This window comes from Ursus maritimus, unplaced genomic scaffold (assembly GCF_017311325.1).
Source record: "Ursus maritimus isolate PB19 unplaced genomic scaffold, ASM1731132v1 scaffold_16, whole genome shotgun sequence".
NCBI lineage: Eukaryota > Metazoa > Chordata > Mammalia > Carnivora > Ursidae > Ursus > Ursus maritimus.
The window spans coordinates 14,794,481-14,816,385 of NW_024424008.1; the positions used below are offsets into that span (position 1 = coordinate 14,794,481).

Genomic DNA, 21,905 nt, shown 5'->3' on the forward strand with positions numbered 1-21,905 from the left:
CTCTGACTTAATCCACTTAGCGTTATACTCTCTAGCTCTTCATGTTGCAAATGGCAAGATTTCATTCTTTTTATGGCTGAATAATATTCCATTGTATATATTTACCACTTCTTCTGTATCCATTCATCTACCAATGGATACCTGGGCTGCTCCATAGCTTAGCTATTGTAAATAATGCTGTAACAAACATAGGGATACACATATCCTTTTGATTTAGTGTTTTTGTACTTTTTGGGTAAATATTTAGTAATGCAATTACTGGGTTGTAGGGTAGTTCTATTTTTAATTTTTTGAGGAACCTTCATACTGTTTTCCATAGTGTCTGTACCAGTTGCATTTCCACCAACAGTACAAGAGGATTTCTTTTTCTCCATAACTTCACCAATACTTGATGTTTCTTGTGTTTCAATTTTCACCATTCAGACAGGTGTGAGGTGATATCTCATTGTAGGTTTGATTTGCATTTCCCTGATGATGAGTGATGTTGAACATCTTTTCATGTGTCTGTTGCCCATCTGTATGTCTTCTTTGGAGAAATGTCTGTTCATGTCTTTTGCCCGTTTTTAAATTGGAGTATTTGTTTTTTGAGGTGTTGAGTTGTATCAGTTCTTTATATATTTTGGATACTAATCCTTTATGTCATTTGCAAATACCTTCTCTCATTTCATAGGTTGCCTTTTAGTTTTGTTGTTTCCTTCGCTGTGTATAAACTTTTTTTTTTTAATGTAGTCCCAACAGTTTATTTTTGCTCTTATTTCTTTCACCTTAGGAAACATACCTAGAAAAATGCTGCTATGGCCAATGTCAGAGATATTACTGCCCGTGCTCTCTTCAAGGATTTTGATGATTTCAGGTCTCACATTCAGGTCTTTTAATCCATTTTGAGTTTATTTTTGTGTATGGTGTAAGAAAGTGGTAGTGTCATTACTTTGCTTGTGGTTGTCTAGTTTTCCCAACACCATTTGCTGAAAAGTCTTTTTCCCATTGGATATTCATTTTTCCTTTGTTGAAGATTAATTAACCATATAACTGTGAGTTTGGTTTTGGATTTCTGTTCTATTCCACTGATTTAGGTGTCTATTTTTATGACAGTATCATACTGTTTAAATTATTACTACTTTGTAATATAACTCGAAATCTGGAATTGTGATACCGCCAGTTGTTTTTCTTTTTCAAGATTGCTTTGCCTAGGTGAGGTCTTTTGTGGTTCCATACAAATTTTAGGATTGTTTGTTCTAGTTTTGTGAAAAATGCTGTTGTATTTTAGAGGGATTACATTAAATATGTAGATTGCTTTGAGTAGTATAGACATTTTAACAATCTTTATTCTTCCAACCCATGAGCATGGAACATCTTTCCATTTCTTTGAGTTGTCTTGAATTTCTTTCATCAGGGTTTTATAGTTCTCAGAGTACAGGTCTTTCACCTGTTTGGTTAAATTTATTCCTAGCTATTTTATTGTTTTTGGTGGAACTGTAAATGGGATTTTCTTAATTTCTCTTTCTGCTGCTTCATTATTAGTGTATAGGAAGCAACAGATTTCTGTATATTGATTTTGTGTCCTATGACTTTACTGAACTCATTTATCAATTCTAGCAGTTTTGTATATACAGTATCATGTCATTTGCAAATAGTGACAGTTTTACTTATTCCTTACCAACGTGGATGCCTTTATATTGTCTAATTGCTGTGGTTAGGACGTCCAGAACTATGTTAAATAACAAATACTGATAGTGGGCATGCTTGTCTTGTTCCTGACCTTAGGGAAAAAGTTCTCAGTTTTTCACCATTGAGAATGATGTTGGCTGTGGGTTTTTCATATAAGGCCTTTATTATGTTGAGGTATGTTCCCTCTAGACCTATGTCACAGTTAAGTTTTTATCATGAATGGATGTTATACTTTCTCTAATGCTTTTTCTGCATCTACTGAAATTATATGGGTTTTATCCTTTCTCTTTTTGATGTGACATATCATGTTGATTGTTTTGTGAACAGTGAACCATGCTTGCATCCCAGGAATAAATTTCACTTGATTATGGTGTATGATTTTTTTAATGTATTGTTGGATTTTGTTTGTTACTATTTTGTTGAGGTTTTTTGCATCTATATTCATGAGACATATTGCCCTGTAGTTCTCTTTTTTGTGGTGTTCTTATTTTTTTAAAAAAGATTTTATTTATTTATTTATTTATTTATTTATTTATTTATTTATTTGGGAGAGATCACAAGTAGGGGGCAGAGGGAGAAGCAGACTCCCCACTGAGTAGGGACCCCAATGCGGGGCTCAATCCCAGGACCCTGAGATCATGACCTGAGCCAAAGACAGTTGCTTAACCAACTGAGCCACCCAGGCATCCCTTTTGGTGGTGTTCTTATCTGGTTTGATATGAAGGTGATACTGGCCTCACAGAATAAATTTGGAAGTTTCCCTTCCTCTTATATTTTTTGGAATAGTTTGAGAAGAAAAGGCTTTAACTTTTCTTTAAATGTTTGGTAGAATTCACCTGTGAAGCCATCTGGTCCTGGACTTTTCTTTTTTGGGAGGTTTTTGATTACTGATTCAATTTCATTGCTGGTAACTGGTCTGTTCAAATTTTCTATTTCTTCCTGCTTTAGTTTTGGTAGGTTATATGTTTCTAGGAATTTATCCATTTCTTCTAAGTTGTCCAATTTGTTGGCATATAGGTTTTCATAATATTCTTTTTTTTTTTTTTTGAAAGAGAGAGAGAGAAAGAACGAGTGAGCAGAGGGCAGGAGAGAGAAAATCCTAAGCAGACCCCAAGGCCAGTATGGAGCTGACACAGGCCTCAATCTCACAACCCTGAGATCATGACCTGAGCCAAAATCAAGAGTCAGATGCTTAACCAACCAAGCCAACCAGGCACCCCAAGTTTTCGTAATATTCTGTTAAAATTGTTTGTATACCTGTGGTGTTGTTATTTCTTTTTTCATTAGTGATTTTGTTTATTTGGGTCTTTTTTTTTTTTTTGAGGCGTCTGACTAGAGGTTTATCAATTTTGTTTTACTCTTTTCAAAGAACTAGCACCTGGTTTCATTGATTTGTTCTACTGGTTTTTTTAGTTTCTATGTCTTTATTTCTGCTCTAATCTTTATTATTTCCTTCCATTTGTTGAGTTTGAGTTTTATTTGTTCTTTTTCTATCCCCTTTAGGTGTAAGTTTAGGTTGAGATTTTTGTTGCTTCTGGAAGTAGGCCTGTTTTGCTATAAACTTTCCTCTTAGAACCACTTTTGCTGCATCCCAAAGATTTTAGACCACTGTGTTTTCATTTTCATTTGTCTCCATGTAATTTTTTTTATTTCTTTGATTTCTTGGTTGACCCATTCATTGTTTAGTAGCATGTTATTTATTTATTATTATTTTTTTAGTAGGATGCTATTTAACCTTCATGTATTTGTACTCTTTCCAGATTTTTTTCTTGTGGTTGATTTCTAGTTTTGTGGCATTGGGGTCAGAAAAGATGCATGGTAGGACCCTGATTTTTAAAAATTTGTTGAGATTTGTTCTGTGGCCTAATATGTGATCTAGTCTGGAAAGAATGTGTATTCTGTTCCATGTGCACCTGAAAAGAATGTGTATTCTACTGTTTTTAGGATGGCATGTTCTGAATATACCTGTTAAATCCATCTGGTCCACTGTGTCATCCAAAGCCACTGTTTCCTTGTTGATTTTCTGTTTGGATCATCTGCCCATCAATGTAAGTAGGGTGTTAAAATCCCCTACTAATATTATGTTTCTACTGATTAGTTCCTTTACTTTTGTTATCAACTGTTTTATGTATTTGTGTGCTCCCACATTGGGTGCATAAATATTTACTATTATTGGGGCGCCTGGGTGGCACAGCAGTTAAGCATCTGCCTTTGGCTCAGGGCGTGATCCCAGCGTTATGGGATCAAGCCCCACATCAGGCTCCTCTGCTATGAGCCTGCTTCTTCCTTTCCCACTCCACCTGCTTGTGTTCCCGCTCTCGCTGGCTGTCTCTATCTCTGTCCGATAAATAAATAAAATCTTTAAAAATAAATAAATATTTACTATTATCATATCCTCTTTTTAAAAATATTTTAAGTAACTTCTACACCCAATGTGGGGCTCAAATTTACAACCCTGAGATCAAGACTTGCATGCTCCACTAACTGAACCAGCCAGGTGCCTCTACAATTGTTATATCCTCTTGTTGGATTGTCCTCTTTATTAAGATATAGTGTTCTTCTTTGTCTCTTTTTACGGTCTTTGTTTTAAAGTCTATTTTGTCCAATATAAGTATTGGTACCCTGGCTTTCTTTTGATATCTATTTGCATGATAAAGTTTTCTCCATCCCCTCACTTCCAAACAGCAGATGTCTTTCAGTCTGAAATGAGTCACCGGTAGGTAGCATATAAATGGGTTTTGTTTTTCTCTCCACTCTGTCACCCTGTGTTTTTTTTATTGGAGTGGTTAGTCCATTTACACTCGAAGAAATTATTGATAGATATGTATCTATTGCCTTTTGTTAGTGGTTTTGTGGTTGTTTCTATAGATTTTCTCTGATCTTTCTTCTCTTGCTCTCTTTCATAGTTGGCTTTCCTTAGGGATATACTTGGATTCCTTTCTCTTCTTTGCATATCTATTACTGGTTTTTGATTTGTGGTTACTGTTAAGTTTGTATGTAACATCTTCTGCATCTAGCAGTCTATATTAAGTTGATGGTCACTTAAGCTTAAACCCATTCTTTACTCCTCTTTCTGTGGTGTTTTAGGTATATGGTATCATATTTTACATCCTTTTATGAATCCTTTGACTAGTTTTTACAGAAATATTTATTTTTACCACTTTTGTGTTTTTTACTTTTCATACTCTCACTTATGGTCTTTCCTTTCCACTCAAAGAGCTCCCTTTAATATTTCTTGTAGGACTGGTTTAATGATCATGAACTCCTCTAGTTTGTTTGTCTGAGAAACTCTTTATCTCTCCTTCTCTTCTGAATGACAGCCTTGCCGGATAGAGCATTCTTGGCTGCAGATTTTTCCCTTTCCTCACTTTGAATATATCTTACCACTTTGTTCTGCCCTGCAAAGTTTCTGCTGAAAAATCTACTGGTAGCTTTATGGAATTCCCCTTGTATGTGACTGTCATCTTTTCTCTTGCTGCTTTTAACATTTTTTATCACTACTTTTTGCCATTTTAATTACTATGTGTCTTAGTGTGGGCCTCCTTGGGTTGAAATTTTTTGGGGGATTTCTGTGCCTCCTGGATCTGGATATCTCTTTCCTTCCCCAGATTAGGGAAGTTTCAGATATTTCTTCAAATAAATTTTCTGCCTCCTTCTCTCTTCTTCTGAGATCCCTATCATGTGAATGTTATTACACTTGGTGGAGTGACTGAGGTCCCTAAGACTATTCTTGATTTGTATAACTTTCTTTCCTCTCCTTTGCTCAGCTTGATGACTTTCCATTACTCTGTGTACCCAGTCATTAATTCATTCCTCTGCTTCATCAGCCTGTTATTTATTCCATCAAATGTATTTTTAATTTCATTTATTGTTTTCTTGATCTCTGATTCTTTATCTCTGTGTTGAGTTGCACTGATGTCCTCCACTCTTTTCTCAAGTCCAGTGAGTATCTTTATGATTATTAATTTAAATTTTCTATCAGGTGTATTACTTATATCCATTTCACGTTGGTCTCTTGCTGTGGTTTGGTCCTGTTCTTTCATTTGAGAGATATCTCTCTGTCTCATTTTGACTGACTTTCTATGCCTATTTCTCTGTGTTAGGAAAGTCAGCTACTTCTCTTGCTCTTAATAATGATAGCCTTATGAAGAAGATGTCCTCTAGTGCCCTGCAGTGCATGTCCCATTCCCCAGGGTCCAGCAAAGGGAATGTCTCCTAGTTGTGTTAGTGTCCTCTGCTATTCACTCTTGACCTCTTTTTCCTTCAGTCCAGTTGTCTGCAGAGGTTCTCTTTGCCTATCGTGGGCAATGTTTGGTCCCCAGCAGGAGTGGGGCACATTTTACAAGGTGTGTGGTGGTCTGCTTGCGAGATGAGACTTGCCCTCACTGCAGCTGGAACTGATGTCCCACACAATGCCTGGGTGGGGAGACATGGTGTTGACAGGATTTGTGCTGGTCTTCTTGCTGAAGGGTCCACAGTGCTGAGACTAAGGCAAGTGTGACTGAAAAGGGAGGATCCAGCAAAGCGTGGGGTGGTGTGTCTTTGTGTAAGCAAGTGAGGTAAGCAAGTGTCAGGTTGGTTCCTGCAGGTGGCCGTTGTTTATGTGGGGGAGGGAAATGGCACCTGCCAGCTCCTTTGTTTCTGGAGGGGTTGCCCCAGGATTCTTGTCTCTCCTAGCCATAAGCCACAAGTCACACTCTGAGATGAGCAAATCACTCCCTCCTGTCTTCCCTCAGTGTTTTCAAATTGCTGATTCTAGCTGTATGTTTGGGCTGTTTGTGTGCTGTGTCTTTAAAGGTAGGGACTCAGTTTCCTAATGCCCTCCAGGCTCTCCCAGAGCCGAGCCCCTGATTTAAGTCTGACTGGTTTTAAAGAACTCACAAATTCAGCTCCTCTCACTTTCAAAGGCAAATATTATGGGGATTCATCCTTCAGTTTTTCACCCTCTACCACTGGGGTCCTCAGTGTGAAAGTCTGTTTTTCACCCTTTTCTGTGCCACCAGCTTCCTCTGCACTGCAGATGGCCCCAGTGGACCCACTCCCAGACTGGGTCTTCTACCCTTTCTACCTTTTTTTGTTGCAGCCTCTTCTCCACTATTTAGTTGTGGAATTTGTTCTGCCAGTTCAGATTGTCTTCTAGGTTATTTATGCAGACATGAGTGTTATCTAGTTGTATCTGTGGGATGAGGTGGGCTTAGGGTCCTCATAGTCTGCCATCTTTCCAGCCAACCCTCTACTTGACAAGTCTTTTAAACTTCAGATCTCTCCATCCATCTCAATAAAATGAGAACCACAAACTCTAGAAGATAGTCATAGAATAAGGGAGTATAAAAGCCTTAATCCAACTTTGAACTTTTGGAAGGTAATGAAATCCACAAGGGTTTCATGATTGTCATTCAAGCTAATATGCACCCTTCCTAAGTAGCAAATCTACGTGTCTTAGGCAGAGAACATGTATGATGGCCACATCAAGGTGGTGGCAGGGCCATGTGTGAGGGTTGCACACCAGCATACCTGGGAGTGGGGAAAACAGTAGGGATTCTGGCAAGTACATTTCCTCTCTCCTAAGTGAGTCTGGGGAGTATCTTTTTACTCAGAGTCCAACTCTCTGCTGGAACTTTCTCTCCTCTTCCAATTACCTAGGAAGAAGTGACTCCATCCCAAACATAACCAATCACAACACTTTGACACAGAGTGTCATGACAAAATATCACCAAATCCTGACAAAGACAGTTATCACTTCATGGTTTTGAATCACCAGAGAAGGTCACGGTTCTTATTAAACATTTCTAATGGTTTCCAATTGCCTAAGGCTTTCTGCAGGGCAAACAATCCCCTATGGGCTGCTGATGGAGCTTTTGCCTTCTCCTCCCAAAGGACCAAGTTTGAGTCCAATTCCAGAAGAGAGAAGTCCTTCCAGCATTCCCTGATTAGAAAGTGAGCCCCTAGGGGCAGAGCCTCTACTCCATATATCCTTGCTTGGTGTCTCTGGAAAATGGTGGATTTTTATTCAGTGCTTGTGGAGTGAAAGAGTTTCATATGAGGCCCCTGACCACCTAACTTCAGGTTGCCTTTTCAGGTTCATTTTCCAGCACTTAACTCCAGACTCTACTAGCCAATACTCTAGACTTCTTACTATTCTCCAAACTGCTCTTTCTGACCTCCCTAAACATTAGAAGCAGAAAGGCCTGGCAGAAAGACTATGAGCTTTAGACTCTCCCAAACAGGTTCAAACCCCAGTTCTGACCCTTCCTATATGTTACCTGGGCAGGTTACTGAACCCTTCGAAGCTTCAGTCTCTTTGTTTGTAAAGACAGGGGAAAATCAGACCTACTCTGCAGCACTTCTGAGGTGATTAAATAAGGTGTTTACTTGAAAGCACCTAACAGCACCTGGATCTTGGTAAGAGGCCAATAAATGTGAAGTCTCTCGGGATCTCTCTGCTCACTTCTCTGTGCAGCACATTGTTCCTTATCCTTCAGATCCAGCACGTGCACCACCGCCCAGGGGAAGCCTTCCCTGATTGCCAAGGCACAGGTCAGCAGTTTGCCCTTCCCCAGCCTCCCACAGCACTGACCACACCATATTCCAATGATCTATTTGCACATCTGTCTCACCCAGCAATCTGTCAACTCTGCAAACTCCCTGAAGGTGAGGACTACATCTTAATCACCTTTGTCATGCCAGCACCCAGCACCAAGCCTGGCACAGAGCTGATACCCAACAACTGTTTGGCGAGTGAGTAAAGTAAAGAACAAATAAATGCTCCACAGCCACCCCAGTCTGAGTCAGGCAAGAGAGAAAAGTGATCCTGTCATTGCTGGGGTTCAGTGAACCATACCCAGTCACAATGGCAGCGACTTCTCCTGATGAGGCAGCACACCTCACTCTTGGCAGAACAGGAACAAACATAATGAAATCTGGCATCAGCCATCACCTTGTTGAAAGCACCCTCCTAGCTTAACAAGTCTCAATTTCTCTTCAGGAGGTTGTTTATTTACTTATTTTTGGTGTTTGGCTGAAATGCATTTTGTAGGTGCCCCTGTGCAACTCTGGATCTGCTCCTGTCTAAACGACTATCCGAATGCCCTGATCAAGCTAAGCTTTCAGTGCACCATAAGCACACAAAACACATGGCCCCTTGAAAGGCTGGTAGCCATTATAGTACAGAATTAGGAGGGGGTTTCTGGCTTATCATTTAAGTGGCAAAAAATAAGAAATTACTCAAATTCATTAAGTGCCATTTTTCTCTTTCCTGACACAATAATCCTGCTATGTTTAATTAATCAATTTCTTTTTTGATCTTAGTCATTTGGAATATTTCATAGATGAATACATACATGTGACATTAAAACCCAGGTTTTATAAAGTTGTAGGATCATTAAAAAAAAAATCCCACCATCTAGATGTTGCTCTTAAAATCTTCTCCACCAGCCCAGGTTGATGTCCCATTTTTCATCAACTCTAATTGTACCAATAAAAATGGCATTTGATTCTCTCATTCTTATACCATTTAGTTGAAGTGAGAAAAAGGTATTTCTTGAGATCACAGTTTTCATCCCTTATCATCCTCTGCCCATAGGCAAATTGTGCGTAGGAGAGAGCTGAGGATAGAGAAGATGCCCACTAAACACCCGTGGTCTGGTGGGCTTAAGTGAAGGTAGAAGAAGAGCACTCAGCCCAGACAGGACACTGTCCTGCTGGCCCTCCAGGCAGGCCATGCCCCCATTCCTTTGGCTAATACATACAAAGCATGTGTTCTGTACTGGCCCCATGCTAGTCACCTAACATGCATCATCTCATTTAATACTTACAATTTCACTATCACGTACAAAGAATTTAGTCAATTGTAAAAGAGAGCCATCTTGCCTTCTCTGCATGCTAAAGGCCGTATCTATTCATTTGTTCATTAATTCATTAATCTCCTATCATGTACCAGCCATATACTCAGAATTGTGCGTAAAAAATTTCAATATTGGGACACCTGGGTGGCTCACTCAGTTAAGCATCTGCTTCGGCTCAGGTCACGATCCCAGGGTCCTGGATCAAGTCCCACATTAGGCTTCTTGCTCAGTGGGGAGCCTGCATCTCCCTCTGCCTGTTGCTCCCCCTGCTTATGCATGCATGCTCTTTCTCTGACAGATAAATAAAATCTTTTTTAAAAATCCAATATTTTAGACAGCCCTAGTGCCTGTCTCAATTCCTGTGTTGCAGAGAGAGAGCGTAAGCACTCGCAGAGGAAAGCCAGAAGATCAGGGACGCCCTCCGGGCTGGCCTCAACACTTTTCCCTCAGCCTAGTCTCTTTTCCCCTTTTATTCACACAACACACCCCAGCTTCCCACTATTCATCATGATTAGACAAAGGCCTACCTGGTTGATGTTATCTAGTCAACTAGGTAAGAACCAGCAGGCTGTCCAGAGAGGCTGACTGGCCCATTCCCCAGTCTTTTTTTTGTTTTGTTTTTTGTTTTTTTTTTTTACCCCTCAGTATATCCTGAACAAAATGGTTAGACTATGTGATTTGAAAGTACTCTGGGGCCAAAGAAGTTAGGAGATTTGCCCAAAGTCACACAGAGCCAGGACCAGAAGCCATCCAGACCCCTGGTCAACTCCATCCTACCTGAGAGGGCCAAACATGATTTTGGTGTCTAAGATGGTCATCACACATCACTCTACAAAAGAATTCAACTGAATCTGAAAACCAACACATGTGAAAATGAAATAAATTGCAAATGCTCCTTACAGTGGAAAATGAAAGTTAATGTGTCATGGACACATCGTAAATCCCCACCATCTGCTGAGAGGCTGCCCAGCATGAGGAAAGCACAGGCTTTGTAGGGTGATGAGCAAGGCTTCAATCTTGCAGGGAGCTTAACCTCTCCTCCCTCCTTTCCTCAGTGTTAAGCAGGTTCAGCTACACTGCTATGTAGATGAAAGGGGAAAATGTACGTGGAGCTCTGAATGCAATATAGTTCCTTGACAAATGTTGGTTCCTGTCCTCTTTGCTTTGACAGAAAACACCCCAGAGGTCCTGGAAAGCAGTTCTTCAATGTCAACTGCCTTCACTTAAAAAAAAACAAAAAACAAAAAACTTAGGTCTTAGGGAAACAGCTAAGAATCATAAGATGTGGTCACGGTTGAGATGTTATCTATGGCAAGAATGCCCGTCACGTCAATGTGGTTCTCTGTGCACGGGGGTGGGAGGCGTAGTGCTGGTGGTGTACAGGCACACACACGGGCAAGGACTNAGTATGACGCAAAGCACAGGAAACACCACCTTTAGAGTGTCTCATTTTCAAACCATAAAAGACTAAAATTACATATGTATATGCAGAATAGTGTTTCTTAAAAAGAAGAGGGAGTAGTAAGAGGGAAATAATCTATCCTGATGTCTGCCTCATTGCTGGTCTGTGAAGTGTTTCTAGCCGGTAGTTAGGAAAGCAAGCTGAATATACATGCGTGGTAATGACCGGGCCCAGCACTTGGGGCTGCAGGCAGACAGGCAGCGTGAAACACAGCTGCAGGGCAACAGTGACCTGGAACGGTTATCTTCTAGCTGCCTCCTGAGACACCGCAGTGGCTATTCCCTTGAGTTCAAGTCCCTGTTCTACCACAAACATGTAGGACAGATTTGGGAACTGAACACTTACTTCTCCTGTATGATGCTCATCTTTCTCATTCATGAAATCAGACCGGAGGTAACATAGAGATTAAATCATCTCCACAATGTCTCACATGAGCTTGCATGTGAACAATTCAAAGCCCTGGATATATCAGGAAAGGCAAACAGATTTCAGCGTGAATGTGAAATCTCCCCTACAGCCATGCTGAGAAGGATTCAAAGGCAGCATCTGGTCTTAGTGCGTTAGCGAGACCCTCTCATATCTGTAGGAAGGTTATGCTCCAAAGTCCATAGTAAATCAGCATTCCAAAGATCAGTCTGATTTATAGTGGCAGGTTTGCCTTTCTAATGATGTTTTGCTTAGGCCAATGTTAGAATTATATGATTTTTTTTTAAGATTTATTTATTTATTTATTCGACAGGATAGAGACAGCCAGCGAGAGAGGGAACACAAGCAGGGGGAGTGGGAGAGGAAGAAGCAGGCTCACAGTGGAGGAGCCTGATGTGGGGCTCGATCCCACAACACCGGGATCACGCCCTGAGCCGAAGGCAGACGCTCAACCGCTGTGCCACCCAGGCGCCCCAGAATCATATGATTTGTGTTTCTAAAACCACATACCAACTAGAAGGACAGGGAAACTAAAATCATGTTAGGGAAACAAAGTTGAGATTTTAAATTTGCAATTGGTAATCCATTAAATGGATAAAGGTCAGTTTCCTTGGGGGGGGACCATATTTTAATTACCATAGAATTCTCTTCATATCATTGTCCAGAGAAGTTCCCTATACTTACTAGAAGCTCAATTAAATTTCTTGCATTAAATAATTGAGAGTTTTAGGAGTAATTTCTTCCTAAGGAGTCAGACCATCAAGCATAGAATTCTGCCCTTTTTTAGAGGCAAAGGTAGAGAAGAAAATAAGGGAATTAAAATATATCCATCATCTCTTACGTGCTAAGAAGATTAATAATTATTTTACTTAATCCTGACTCTAATCCTTTGTATTTGGTATTATGGTCATTCTCAGTCTCTGGGTTAACACTCAGAGAGGTTAAGTAACTTGTCCAATGAACCACAGTTGATTAGTGGTGAGGAGGGGATTCAAACTCATGTCAGGTTTGACTCCCAAGTTTAAGCAGGGGACTTCTTCCCTAGTCGTCTTCTTTTTTTTTTTTTAAAGATTTTATTTATTTGACAGAGATAGAGACAGCCAGCGAGAGAGGGAACACAAGCAGGGGGAGTGGGAGAGGAAGAAGCAGGCTCATAGCAGAGGAGCCTGATGTGGGGCTCGATCCCGTAACTCCGGGATCACGCCCTGAGCCAAAGGCAGACGCTTAACTGCTGTGCCACCCAGGCGCCCCTTCCCTAGTCTTCTGAAGGAATAATATCAATGATTTTGACCCTAATTGAATGTGGATGCTTTATGAACATACTGAAATTCACTTCAAGCACTCTGGAGTATCTGATAACGGCTACTAATAATAACTCATAGATAGACAGTGCTTCACAAATTAACAAATGATTAACAAATGACAGCTTGCAGCTTGACAAATTGCAAAGGGCAAAATAGCAGCATGGGGGAAAGGGACTAGCACTGGACCAAGAGCTTTTCTTACCGCAGCTCTGGCAGTGATTATCTGTGTGGCCCTGGGCTAGTCACTTCCCCTCTCTGGGCTTTACCTTCTTTATCTGTAAAATGACTGACAGGGACCAAAAAATCTTTCTAGAGCTGTCAGGCTATATGGAAAGCTGACAGAAGAGTCAAAGACAAACAGCTGGAGGATGGCAAAGGGGCTGAAATCAAAAGCCCATGGAACAGCACTTTCAGAGACCAGAGATCTAGTTCTACAAGCCCAGGAGCAGAACAGCCTCAGCCCCATACCCACAAGTCCCTTCAGTCCTGAATCAAAGACGGGGTCAGAGCACAATTCTCTTTATGTGAAGTAGGCCAGGCCATGGGCGGGAACTCTTTGTGTCCACCGGCTATGAGCCCCACACCCATCGGCCACCCCATCGCCCACCCAGCGTGCACCATCACTCCTCCCCAAGACCAGAGTCCTAAACATGTCTGTGGCTGAGTCAACATCAGGTGCTTGTTGTCTAACTAACAACTCCCCCAGCATGGTGGTAGTACACAGGGCTTGACTGACACTTGATTTTTTGCCACCCCATGACTTCTTGCTATCAGTTTACAGAAGCAGCAGCTGGTGGGGCACCCTGAGAAACAGTGAATGGAAGGGGAGTCTGCAAACCCACTGCTACTAAGGGACTCATTGCTGCTGCGACTGCAGCCAGGCTGGTACCAGAGGCTATATGCTAACACCCCTTACAAAACCCAGGTCCAGCCAGAACTTTGCATTTTTGTAGGATTTTTCCATCAGCCACTGCAGATGCCCATGAAACACCTCCACTCCCCTCACACGGAAACACACAACTACAGGGAAGACTCAGCAGCCTGCAGTCCCAGGGGCCAAGGACGTTTAGAGGAAGGACATTTGGGGGGGGGGGGACAAATGTCTCTTCCTAACCCGGCTCGATAGAGGGCGTAGAATTGCAGCCCACACATAACTCCTGATAAATGGAGGAACTGAAGGTATTCAGCAATCCAATAGTCACAGTCCCCACATCCTGACGTAGGAAGAGGGGCCCAGTGCCATCTTTGCTCCACTGCTTTCTTTCCAAGTCTCCCTGTCTTGTCTTCTGAGAGGATAAGGGAATTCCCACTATGCTTTAAGAATCAGTGAGTATTTTCTCTGTGTTGTCCTCACTCCTTATTTTTAAAATGGGTGTACCAGTCCTGCCCCACCAAATCTCAGGGTGGTTGTGACGAAACGTAGGACAACATTCATGAAACGGCTTTATAAACTGTACGTGGGTAAAGGATCAATGCTACCAAAAGACTCTGAGGGAAGATTGCTCCCACCCCTCTTGGATAAAATGCTCAAGGCACCCCACTGGCTGAGAATGGAGAATAGCCCCCCATCCCGGTACACAGAGCACTACAGGTGACTTGTAGGGAGGTGCATGACAAGTAAAGAGCCCCATTCTCAGGCTCTCCAGTACCTGTCACCATCACAGCTCAGTGTCCTACCTCTTACCAAGCAGCAGCCCCCTTCTCCATGGCCAGGTGCTCAGATGGCCTGTCTGCTATTACTTTCTCAGAAAAAGGAAGTAGCATTAGTGCATGAGTACCTGAAGACCAGGATCTGACTCTCAATTCTTACACCTACGGGTTGGATGAGCTTGAGCAAGTCACCTGACCTGTCTCAAAGCCAACTTCCTCACACATCAAGGAGGCATAATTATATCCCACCCCGAGCCCCTACCAACTGCACAAGAGTGTTTGAGCTCAGAAAAATGCCCTTTGCAATGTGCTCATCACTGTCACTTGGGAATCATTTGTTGGTTTGTTAAGCACCGTCTCTATGAGCTATTATTAGTAGCCTTAACCAGATGCTCTGGAGTGCTTGGAGTGCATTTCAGCATGTTCACAAAGCATCCGTGTTCGATTGGGGTCAAAATATGGGAAATGGTGCCAATAAATCCATTATTCATGATCCTGTGTCCCAGGAAATAAGAACTGGCTTATGCTCCTTTTAGTTAACTCCTGGGATGGGGATTATGCAGTTAATACTACTAACGTACATTCCAGAAGCCTTTCACTGTCTTCAAAGCCCAAGATTACACAGGTAATAGATGGCAAGGCCTGAACTCAAGCCCACTTCTTCGGCATCCTTCTCTCGTGCTCAGTGAATGCACCAACCCCGCGGGAGAGTGGAGAGTGGAGGAAAGGTTGATGTGGAACATGTGGGTTCCTCTCAGCAAAAAAATGTGTCAAAGCTGCCACTCCTTCTTGTGAGACACAAATGATAAAGTGGCTCAGTCAGAGCCAATATCAGTTGCTGTTGAAACTAATTCAAACATTTCTCAAAGTATGCAGAAATGTGAGCTACTTCCCAATTTATTTTCTTTTAAAAATCTTAGGAATTAAAAAAATTTCAACTTAGTGATTCAGTTTTTTAAAAAGTGGATATAAATAGGCACACATTCACATACATGTATATAGATGTATATATGTGTTTGCATAGGCTTCATCCTTAATTCAGTATTTAATAAATTAAAGGGGTTTAGTTTATCAAGACTATTTCTGGAAGGAGTCCTCAGGGATAAATTACTAAAAAGGAAAAAAAAATCCCATCCAGGAAGTAACCTAAAACCCATAAGTTCAGGCTCCACGTCAGAATTACCACTTATGGCTGAGAAAAGAAGGTGTCCCATCTTCTTACAGACTGTGCCTCCTTCCCCCATGCCTGAGGACCTCCTGGCCCCTTACCTGACTCTCTCCTCTTCAACCCTCTTCAGGGCAGCGTCCCGTTGCAGAACCTTCATGATGGCTTCTTGCTCCTCCTCTGTCAGGAAGCTCAAGTCAATCATTTTGAAAATCATACACAAAAATAAGAGCAACCAATCTGGCTGACAGTTCTCAAAGCAAAACAAGTATGACTGTTGCTCAATGATTAGAAGATGCAAAAAGTAAATGAAGTAATATCTCGTTCAGTTCTGCAGCAAAAGTCTTATGTTTGCTTGGCAAAAGTTTTAGGTAGCTGATTGCAAAGTCCTCCGCACCTCTTCCAGTGAGGGAGTGGTGGTCTGGGGGACCACGTGGAGAGAAGGCTCTCAGAAGGACGCTGCATTCCTTGCCAGACAGGTCACCTGTTCCCACAGTGGCACTCCTACTCACACTCCCACTCTGGACCAGTCTTAGACTCAGTTTATTCTCCTTGTGTCTGGGTCATCAACTCAAGCAGAGGCAGCAGCACCCGAGCATCTCACGATACCTGGGGAATCACAAGACAGTAAACACGAGACAGTGTGAGGCAGTTCCATAAGCATTGCTCATTACTACAAATTTTAAACGTGCCTGGGGAAAGAGAATGACCAGCGAGATGGTCTCTGAGATCAGGGAAACCAGTTTGGCCAGCTTCCTGAGCAAATGGGTCATGAAACATGCTTCTACTCAATTCCAGACTGCCAAGATGGAAAGCACACAAAATGCCTGTTGATGTTTGACAACCCACTGAGGAAAGGGATGGCTGCTAAAAGGAGCCAGTTCTCTCTCTCTAAACTCATGAAATGCTAGGCTAAAAAGTCACACTCAAGGTCAATAAGACCAGGAAGACGTGATTCCAGTCATCAAGTGATCATGGGTAAGAAACTAGAAATAAAAATTCACAAGTGCCCACGTCGCCGTGAGTTGGAACGTTGCATGGGAACATATCTGTGCTCTGTAATGACAGGCGATGAGCTGGTATCATGTAAAGGTAGGGTGCACAAGAGGGGGAACAGTTATTCTTCATCCAGTCCCACCTCTAACCCTTGCTGGGTCTAGAGCAACTTACCAAGCTTGCTCCCTTCATTTCTGAGGAGAAAGAACACTACTGGTGTGTATATATAAACTGGGGGAAAGGAAGAGGCAGAATTTCAACCTCCCCCATCCAAAGTGAGAATTTTAAGTAGGACTTTGGGCAAGAATCTCATTATCTTTGAGGCCAGTCAATCACATGTGCAATGAGAAGGTGACATGAAGAATTTCACAGCTGTTTGGGACTTCAGAGGTCGCCTACTCCAGGATGGGGGCCTTTTAACAAACACTGTGCTACAAAGACAGTAGACACTAAAAACCAAGAATTCGGTAAGTTTTAGTCAGTCTCACTTAAGAATAAAACAGTACAGGGGCGCCTGGGTGGCACAGTCATTAAGCGTCTGCCTTTGGCTCAGGGCGTGATCCCAGCATTCTGGGATCAAGCTCCACATCAGTCTCTTCCTCTGGGAGCCTGCTTCTTCCTCTCCCACTCCCCCTGCTTGTGTTCCCTCTCTCGCTGGCTGTCTCTGTCAAATAAATAAATAAAATCTTAAAAAAAAAAAAAAAGAATAAAACAGTACATACACTACTGAGTACTTTTTATGAATAAGTTCTTTGTTTTGGCAAAATAGAACCACTAGGAAGTATCCCCTCTGCCACGTTAGCAAGTGTCCCCCAACTCTGAGGCTCAGTTTTCTCATTTGTACTTACCTGCCAGTAGGATGTCCCTCACAGGTTGTAAAGACGAAGAGAAATAATGAAAATCAAACAGCACATATCTTGCATCATCTACCAAAAATAGCTGCTAAAAATATATTCTAGCTTCCTTTGTGAGTTCACACTTTTGTTCTATCCCTCCAAATAAGAGTGTACTTGGTGATGTCGTTTCCTTTTCTCTTTTGTGTTATGTTTCCTTCCCATCTCACCCATGAAGTATGGACTTCAAGAACAGGTACTCTGATGACCTTTGTTTTATATTCCTGTAGCTCTCTGCATATAGCTCACGGGGACTACTCAAATAAATATTAAGACACTACTTTATTCTCTCTCTTCAATATATGCTACATTTGTATATGTTTGTGCCTGTTCATCTTGAAAAATACACATCCTTCAACGCCTCCAGGAAGTCTTCCCTAACTACCTCAGGTAGAATTAAAAGTAGATTCACTTACTGCTCCTAACTCTTCACTCCCTCCCTGAAACAGCTATGCAACCATGTTGCCACTAGAGTAAGCAGAGTATTCATCCCTGCCTTCCTGTTGGGCTTGACCTGTGACCCTGGCCAATGGAATGCTACAAAGGTGATACAAGCATAGTCTTGTGTGGGTTGGCTTGGCTGCATATACTCCTGCCACTGGCCACAAGAAGAGCCTGCCCTAGGTAGCTCCTGCCTTTCCAGTCTGGGTCCCAGAAAAGGAGTTATAGGGTCAGACCAGAACCTGAGCCACCCAAAGTAAGGCCACCCCAGCTGACCTGGAGATTATGGGAAGAAATAAATATTTGGTGTTGGAAGCCACTGAAGTTTGGGGTTGTTCTAACACTTCTGTCACAGGAGCTTGCCTAACACAAAAATTTTCTTCTCCGTACATACACCTCCACCGCTGTCATTATTTCTCTTCCTCCAGTCACTCCCATTTGTGCGTCTCTGAATGCGAATAAGTCGGTAAGTAAATGAATGAACCTAATCCAAGTATACAAGTCTACCAGGGGACGGCTGTCTTTTCTTTCATGCAGAAGAGCTTCCTTAGATCTCAGAGGCTGGCATGGAAATGAATTGAGGCCACATTTGGAGAACCATGGATGCCGCCATATGTGAGAGACTGCTTGAAAGTCAAGGAGTGCAGGACAGGAAGAGAACAAAGGAGAAAAACAGCTCAGGTTGTCCAGCAGTGGTAGCTGGGAGCATTGCTAAAGGAGGAAATGCTGGTTTCTACACCTCCAAGTACAACCACAAGCTGACCAGTGCTTCTGCATAAGAGCTTCTAAGGGTTAAAGGTTTTTCCTAAAAATCAGTGAGACAAAGGGCAATGTCTTTGTTTTACAGAGAAAGGAGGGGAAGGGCTGGAACCTTTGACTCCTAATTGGGAGAGACTGCAGCAGAGCCCTTGTATAGCAATCAACACTGTTCAATACCTGGTGCTTTCCCAATTCTCAATACTCTGCATGCTATCTGTCATGGGAGCTAATCAAACATTTCATTCAGCAAACATTTATTGAGAGCCTATTATGTGCCTGGCACTGTTGTAAGCACTGGAGATACAGTGCTACATAAGACAGAAAAAAAGTCCTGTCCCTGTGGAGCCTACATGCCCCTCAGAAGAAACATCATACTAAATAATAATAATAATAATGCCTAAATAATTATGTAATTTGCCAGAAGATGATAACAGAGCACAGAAGGGAAGGGGGGAGTTGGGAGTTTTAAAGGGATGGCTAGGGTAGGTCTCGTTGAGAAGATGACATTTGAACAAATTTGACAGTGGTGAGTTAACAAGCCACACTGGTATCTGGGGCTTCTGCAGTGGAAGAGTGTCTGGCGTGTTCAAAGAACATCAAAGAAGTCAGTGCTAGAACAGCAGAGTGTGCCAGGAGGAGGACAGGGTACAGCAGGTCAGAAAGAAGTAGACTGTCCTGTATTAGGCTGTGCATTAGCACTGTACAATTTCTGGCTTTTACTCTGAGATGGAGCCACATTAAGGAAAGGCAGAAAAAAAGAGAAGTAAATATTTACTGGGCACCTCCTACATGCCTGGCACTTAACATGGTCTCATAGGATCCTCACAAAGACCTGAGGCAAGTGTTTTATGATCTGTGTTTTTCAAATGAGGAGAGTAGGGCTCAGGGAGGTGTCTGCCACCACGCTTGTGCGGTAGGGTTGGTACTTGCCAGTTTTTTTTTTAAGATTTTATTTATTTTAGAGAGATAGTGAGAGAGAGAGAGAGAGAGAGAGAGAGCGAGAGAGCACACACACAAGCAGTGGGAGGGGGAGGAGGAGAGGGAGAAGCAGACTCCCCGCTGAGCAGGGAGCCCAACATGGAGCTCAATCATGACCTGAGCAGAAGCAGACACTTAACTGACTGAGCCACCCAGGCACCCCTTGCCAGCAGCTTTGTCAGATTAAGCCACCCCAATGCTGACCTCTCCTTTAATTCTCCCCTCACAGATTCCTCAAACAGGGAAACAGAACAAAACTCTTCTGACTGTGGATCTTCATTCTCTGCTTAAGCATAGAAAAATCACTGGCCCACAGCTGGCAGTCAGCAATCAGGGCAATTTTGGGAGGGATACAAAGATACAGACGTAGTGAAGAGAAGGGCCATATGCACCCCAATGTTCATAGCAGCATTGTCCACAATAGCTAAATCGTGGAAGGAGCCGAGATGCCCTTCAATGGATGACTGGATTAAGAAGACGTGGTCCATATATACAATGGAATATTACTCAGCCATCAAAAAGAACGATTTCACAACATTTGCAGCAACATGGACAGGACTGGAGGAGATTATGCTAAGTGAAATAAGTCAAGCAGAGAAAGACAATTATTATATGGTTTCACTCATTTATGGAACATAAGAAATAGGAAGATCGGTAGGAGAAGGAAGGGAAGAATGAAGGGGGGGTAAACAGAAGGGGGAATGAACCACGAGAGACTATGGACTCTGGGAAACAAACTGAGGGCTTCAGAGGGGAGGGGGATGGGGGACTGGGATAGGCCAGTGATGGGTAGTAAGGAGGGCACGAATTGCGTGGTGCACTGGGTGTTATACACAAGTAATGAATCATGGAACATTACATCAAAAACTAGGGATGTACTGTATGGTGACTAACATAATATAATAAGAAATCATTATAAAAAAAATTGGGAGGGATAAATTTTGGCCACAGGGATTCCTGATGTGTTCACAGAAGGAGTAGCTCTCAGGGTGAGCAAAAACTTCTCCTAAGCTACAGCCTCCCTCCCACCCATTCTCATCATGCTGCTGAGTGACTTTCCTAAAAGTGAGATCTGACTAAGCCATATTCCCAGGTTTAAAACCCTTCACCACTTCCCACTGCCCATTGGCTAATGCTCAAACTCCTCACCATGGCCTGTGGGATCACGTGAACTGGCACCAGCTTTCTTCCCCAAGTGCTTTTCCTTAGGCTCCCCACACACGGCTCTGCAGTTACTTTTGCCCCCAGGCCTCTGTATATGCTATTCCTTCTTCTTGGAATACCTTTCCTGGGCTGATACCTCTTGGATCTCAAGTTAGATATCACTTTTTGCTCAGAAGCCTTTCCTAATCTCTCAAGGCCTGGTCAGCCGTCCCTCCAGTGTGTTCCGTTAGCACCTGACTTTCTGAGTCAGGCTATTCATCACGGTGTCTCGAATCCCTATCTACTCAGGTTTATCCTCCACTCGTTTATGAGCATGGCCTGGGCACCTGAGTGCTTTGGGACCCCACTACCTGCCACTGTGCCTTGCATCTACAGGGCACTCACATATTTAATACATGAATACAGATGGAAGAAGACCGAGCTTCCATTTCTTCCTTCACATGAAGCTGGCTCTAGGGCCATACTGAAAAACCAGGTCCATATTATTCAAGGACATCCAGCCCCCAGTCCTTCACATGACATCCCCCCATCTCAGTTTTCTCATCTATGGGATGGGTGTTTTTAGTCCTACTTTCCCCTTTCTTACAGAGATTATTGTAAAGAGCTGGTGAGAAGGCAGGACACTGTGGAGAACAAATAAGGAGTGAGCAGCAGCGGGGGGAGTAGTAGCATGAAAGGGAAACCTACAGGCTCCAAATGCAGATTGTGCTGAATTCGAGGATTCCATGTGCCAGCCCTGCTACGCCACATCTACGAAAGCCAATACTCCTCTCCTTGCCAAGTGTCCAAAGTTAAGCTAGAGAGGGAAACCAAGGCCCCAAACGGTTGGTGCTCGCTGGTGATCACAACTAGAAGAGCTAGACTTACAGGCCTAATTCCGATCATTCTGCCAGACCAAACCCCGGTTAGAGCCTGATTAACAACAGCATTTGCTCCCCCACTGTGCTCTGCTGCACGGGCAGGCCCACAGAGCACCTCTTCCTTTCCCAGATGACTGTTGTTGTACCAAAGCCTGCAGACCCAAGCAAGGGGAGGAAACCTCAAGTATGTAGTGACTCTCACATGATGAGGTTTTGAGAAGAGAAGCAAATTATGCTGACAGTCCCATGACATCAAGAATGAAGACTGGAAAGAAAAATCTGGAAGGTAGAAGGA

At 42.6% G+C, this 21,905-nt stretch overlaps 1 protein-coding gene and 1 long non-coding RNA gene across 8 annotated transcripts in view; one reads left to right on the plus strand and one right to left on the minus strand.

Annotated features, from left to right (window-relative positions):
* The window catches only part of SYTL2 (synaptotagmin like 2), a 121,265-nt gene that overhangs the window by 56,567 nt on the left and 42,793 nt on the right, over nt 1–21,905 (minus strand). For all 7 annotated transcript variants that reach the window (XM_040630931.1, XM_040630929.1, XM_040630933.1 and 4 more), the window contains exon 2: nt 15,624–16,128. In XM_040630931.1, coding sequence (XP_040486865.1) covers nt 15,624–15,736 — 113 coding nt within the window. In that variant the 5' untranslated portion in view covers nt 15,737–16,128. The remainder of the gene's footprint in view (nt 1–15,623; nt 16,129–21,905) is intronic.
* The window catches only part of LOC103675345, a 72,939-nt gene that overhangs the window by 34,520 nt on the left and 16,514 nt on the right, over nt 1–21,905 (plus strand). The gene's annotated exons all lie outside the window — the stretch shown is intronic.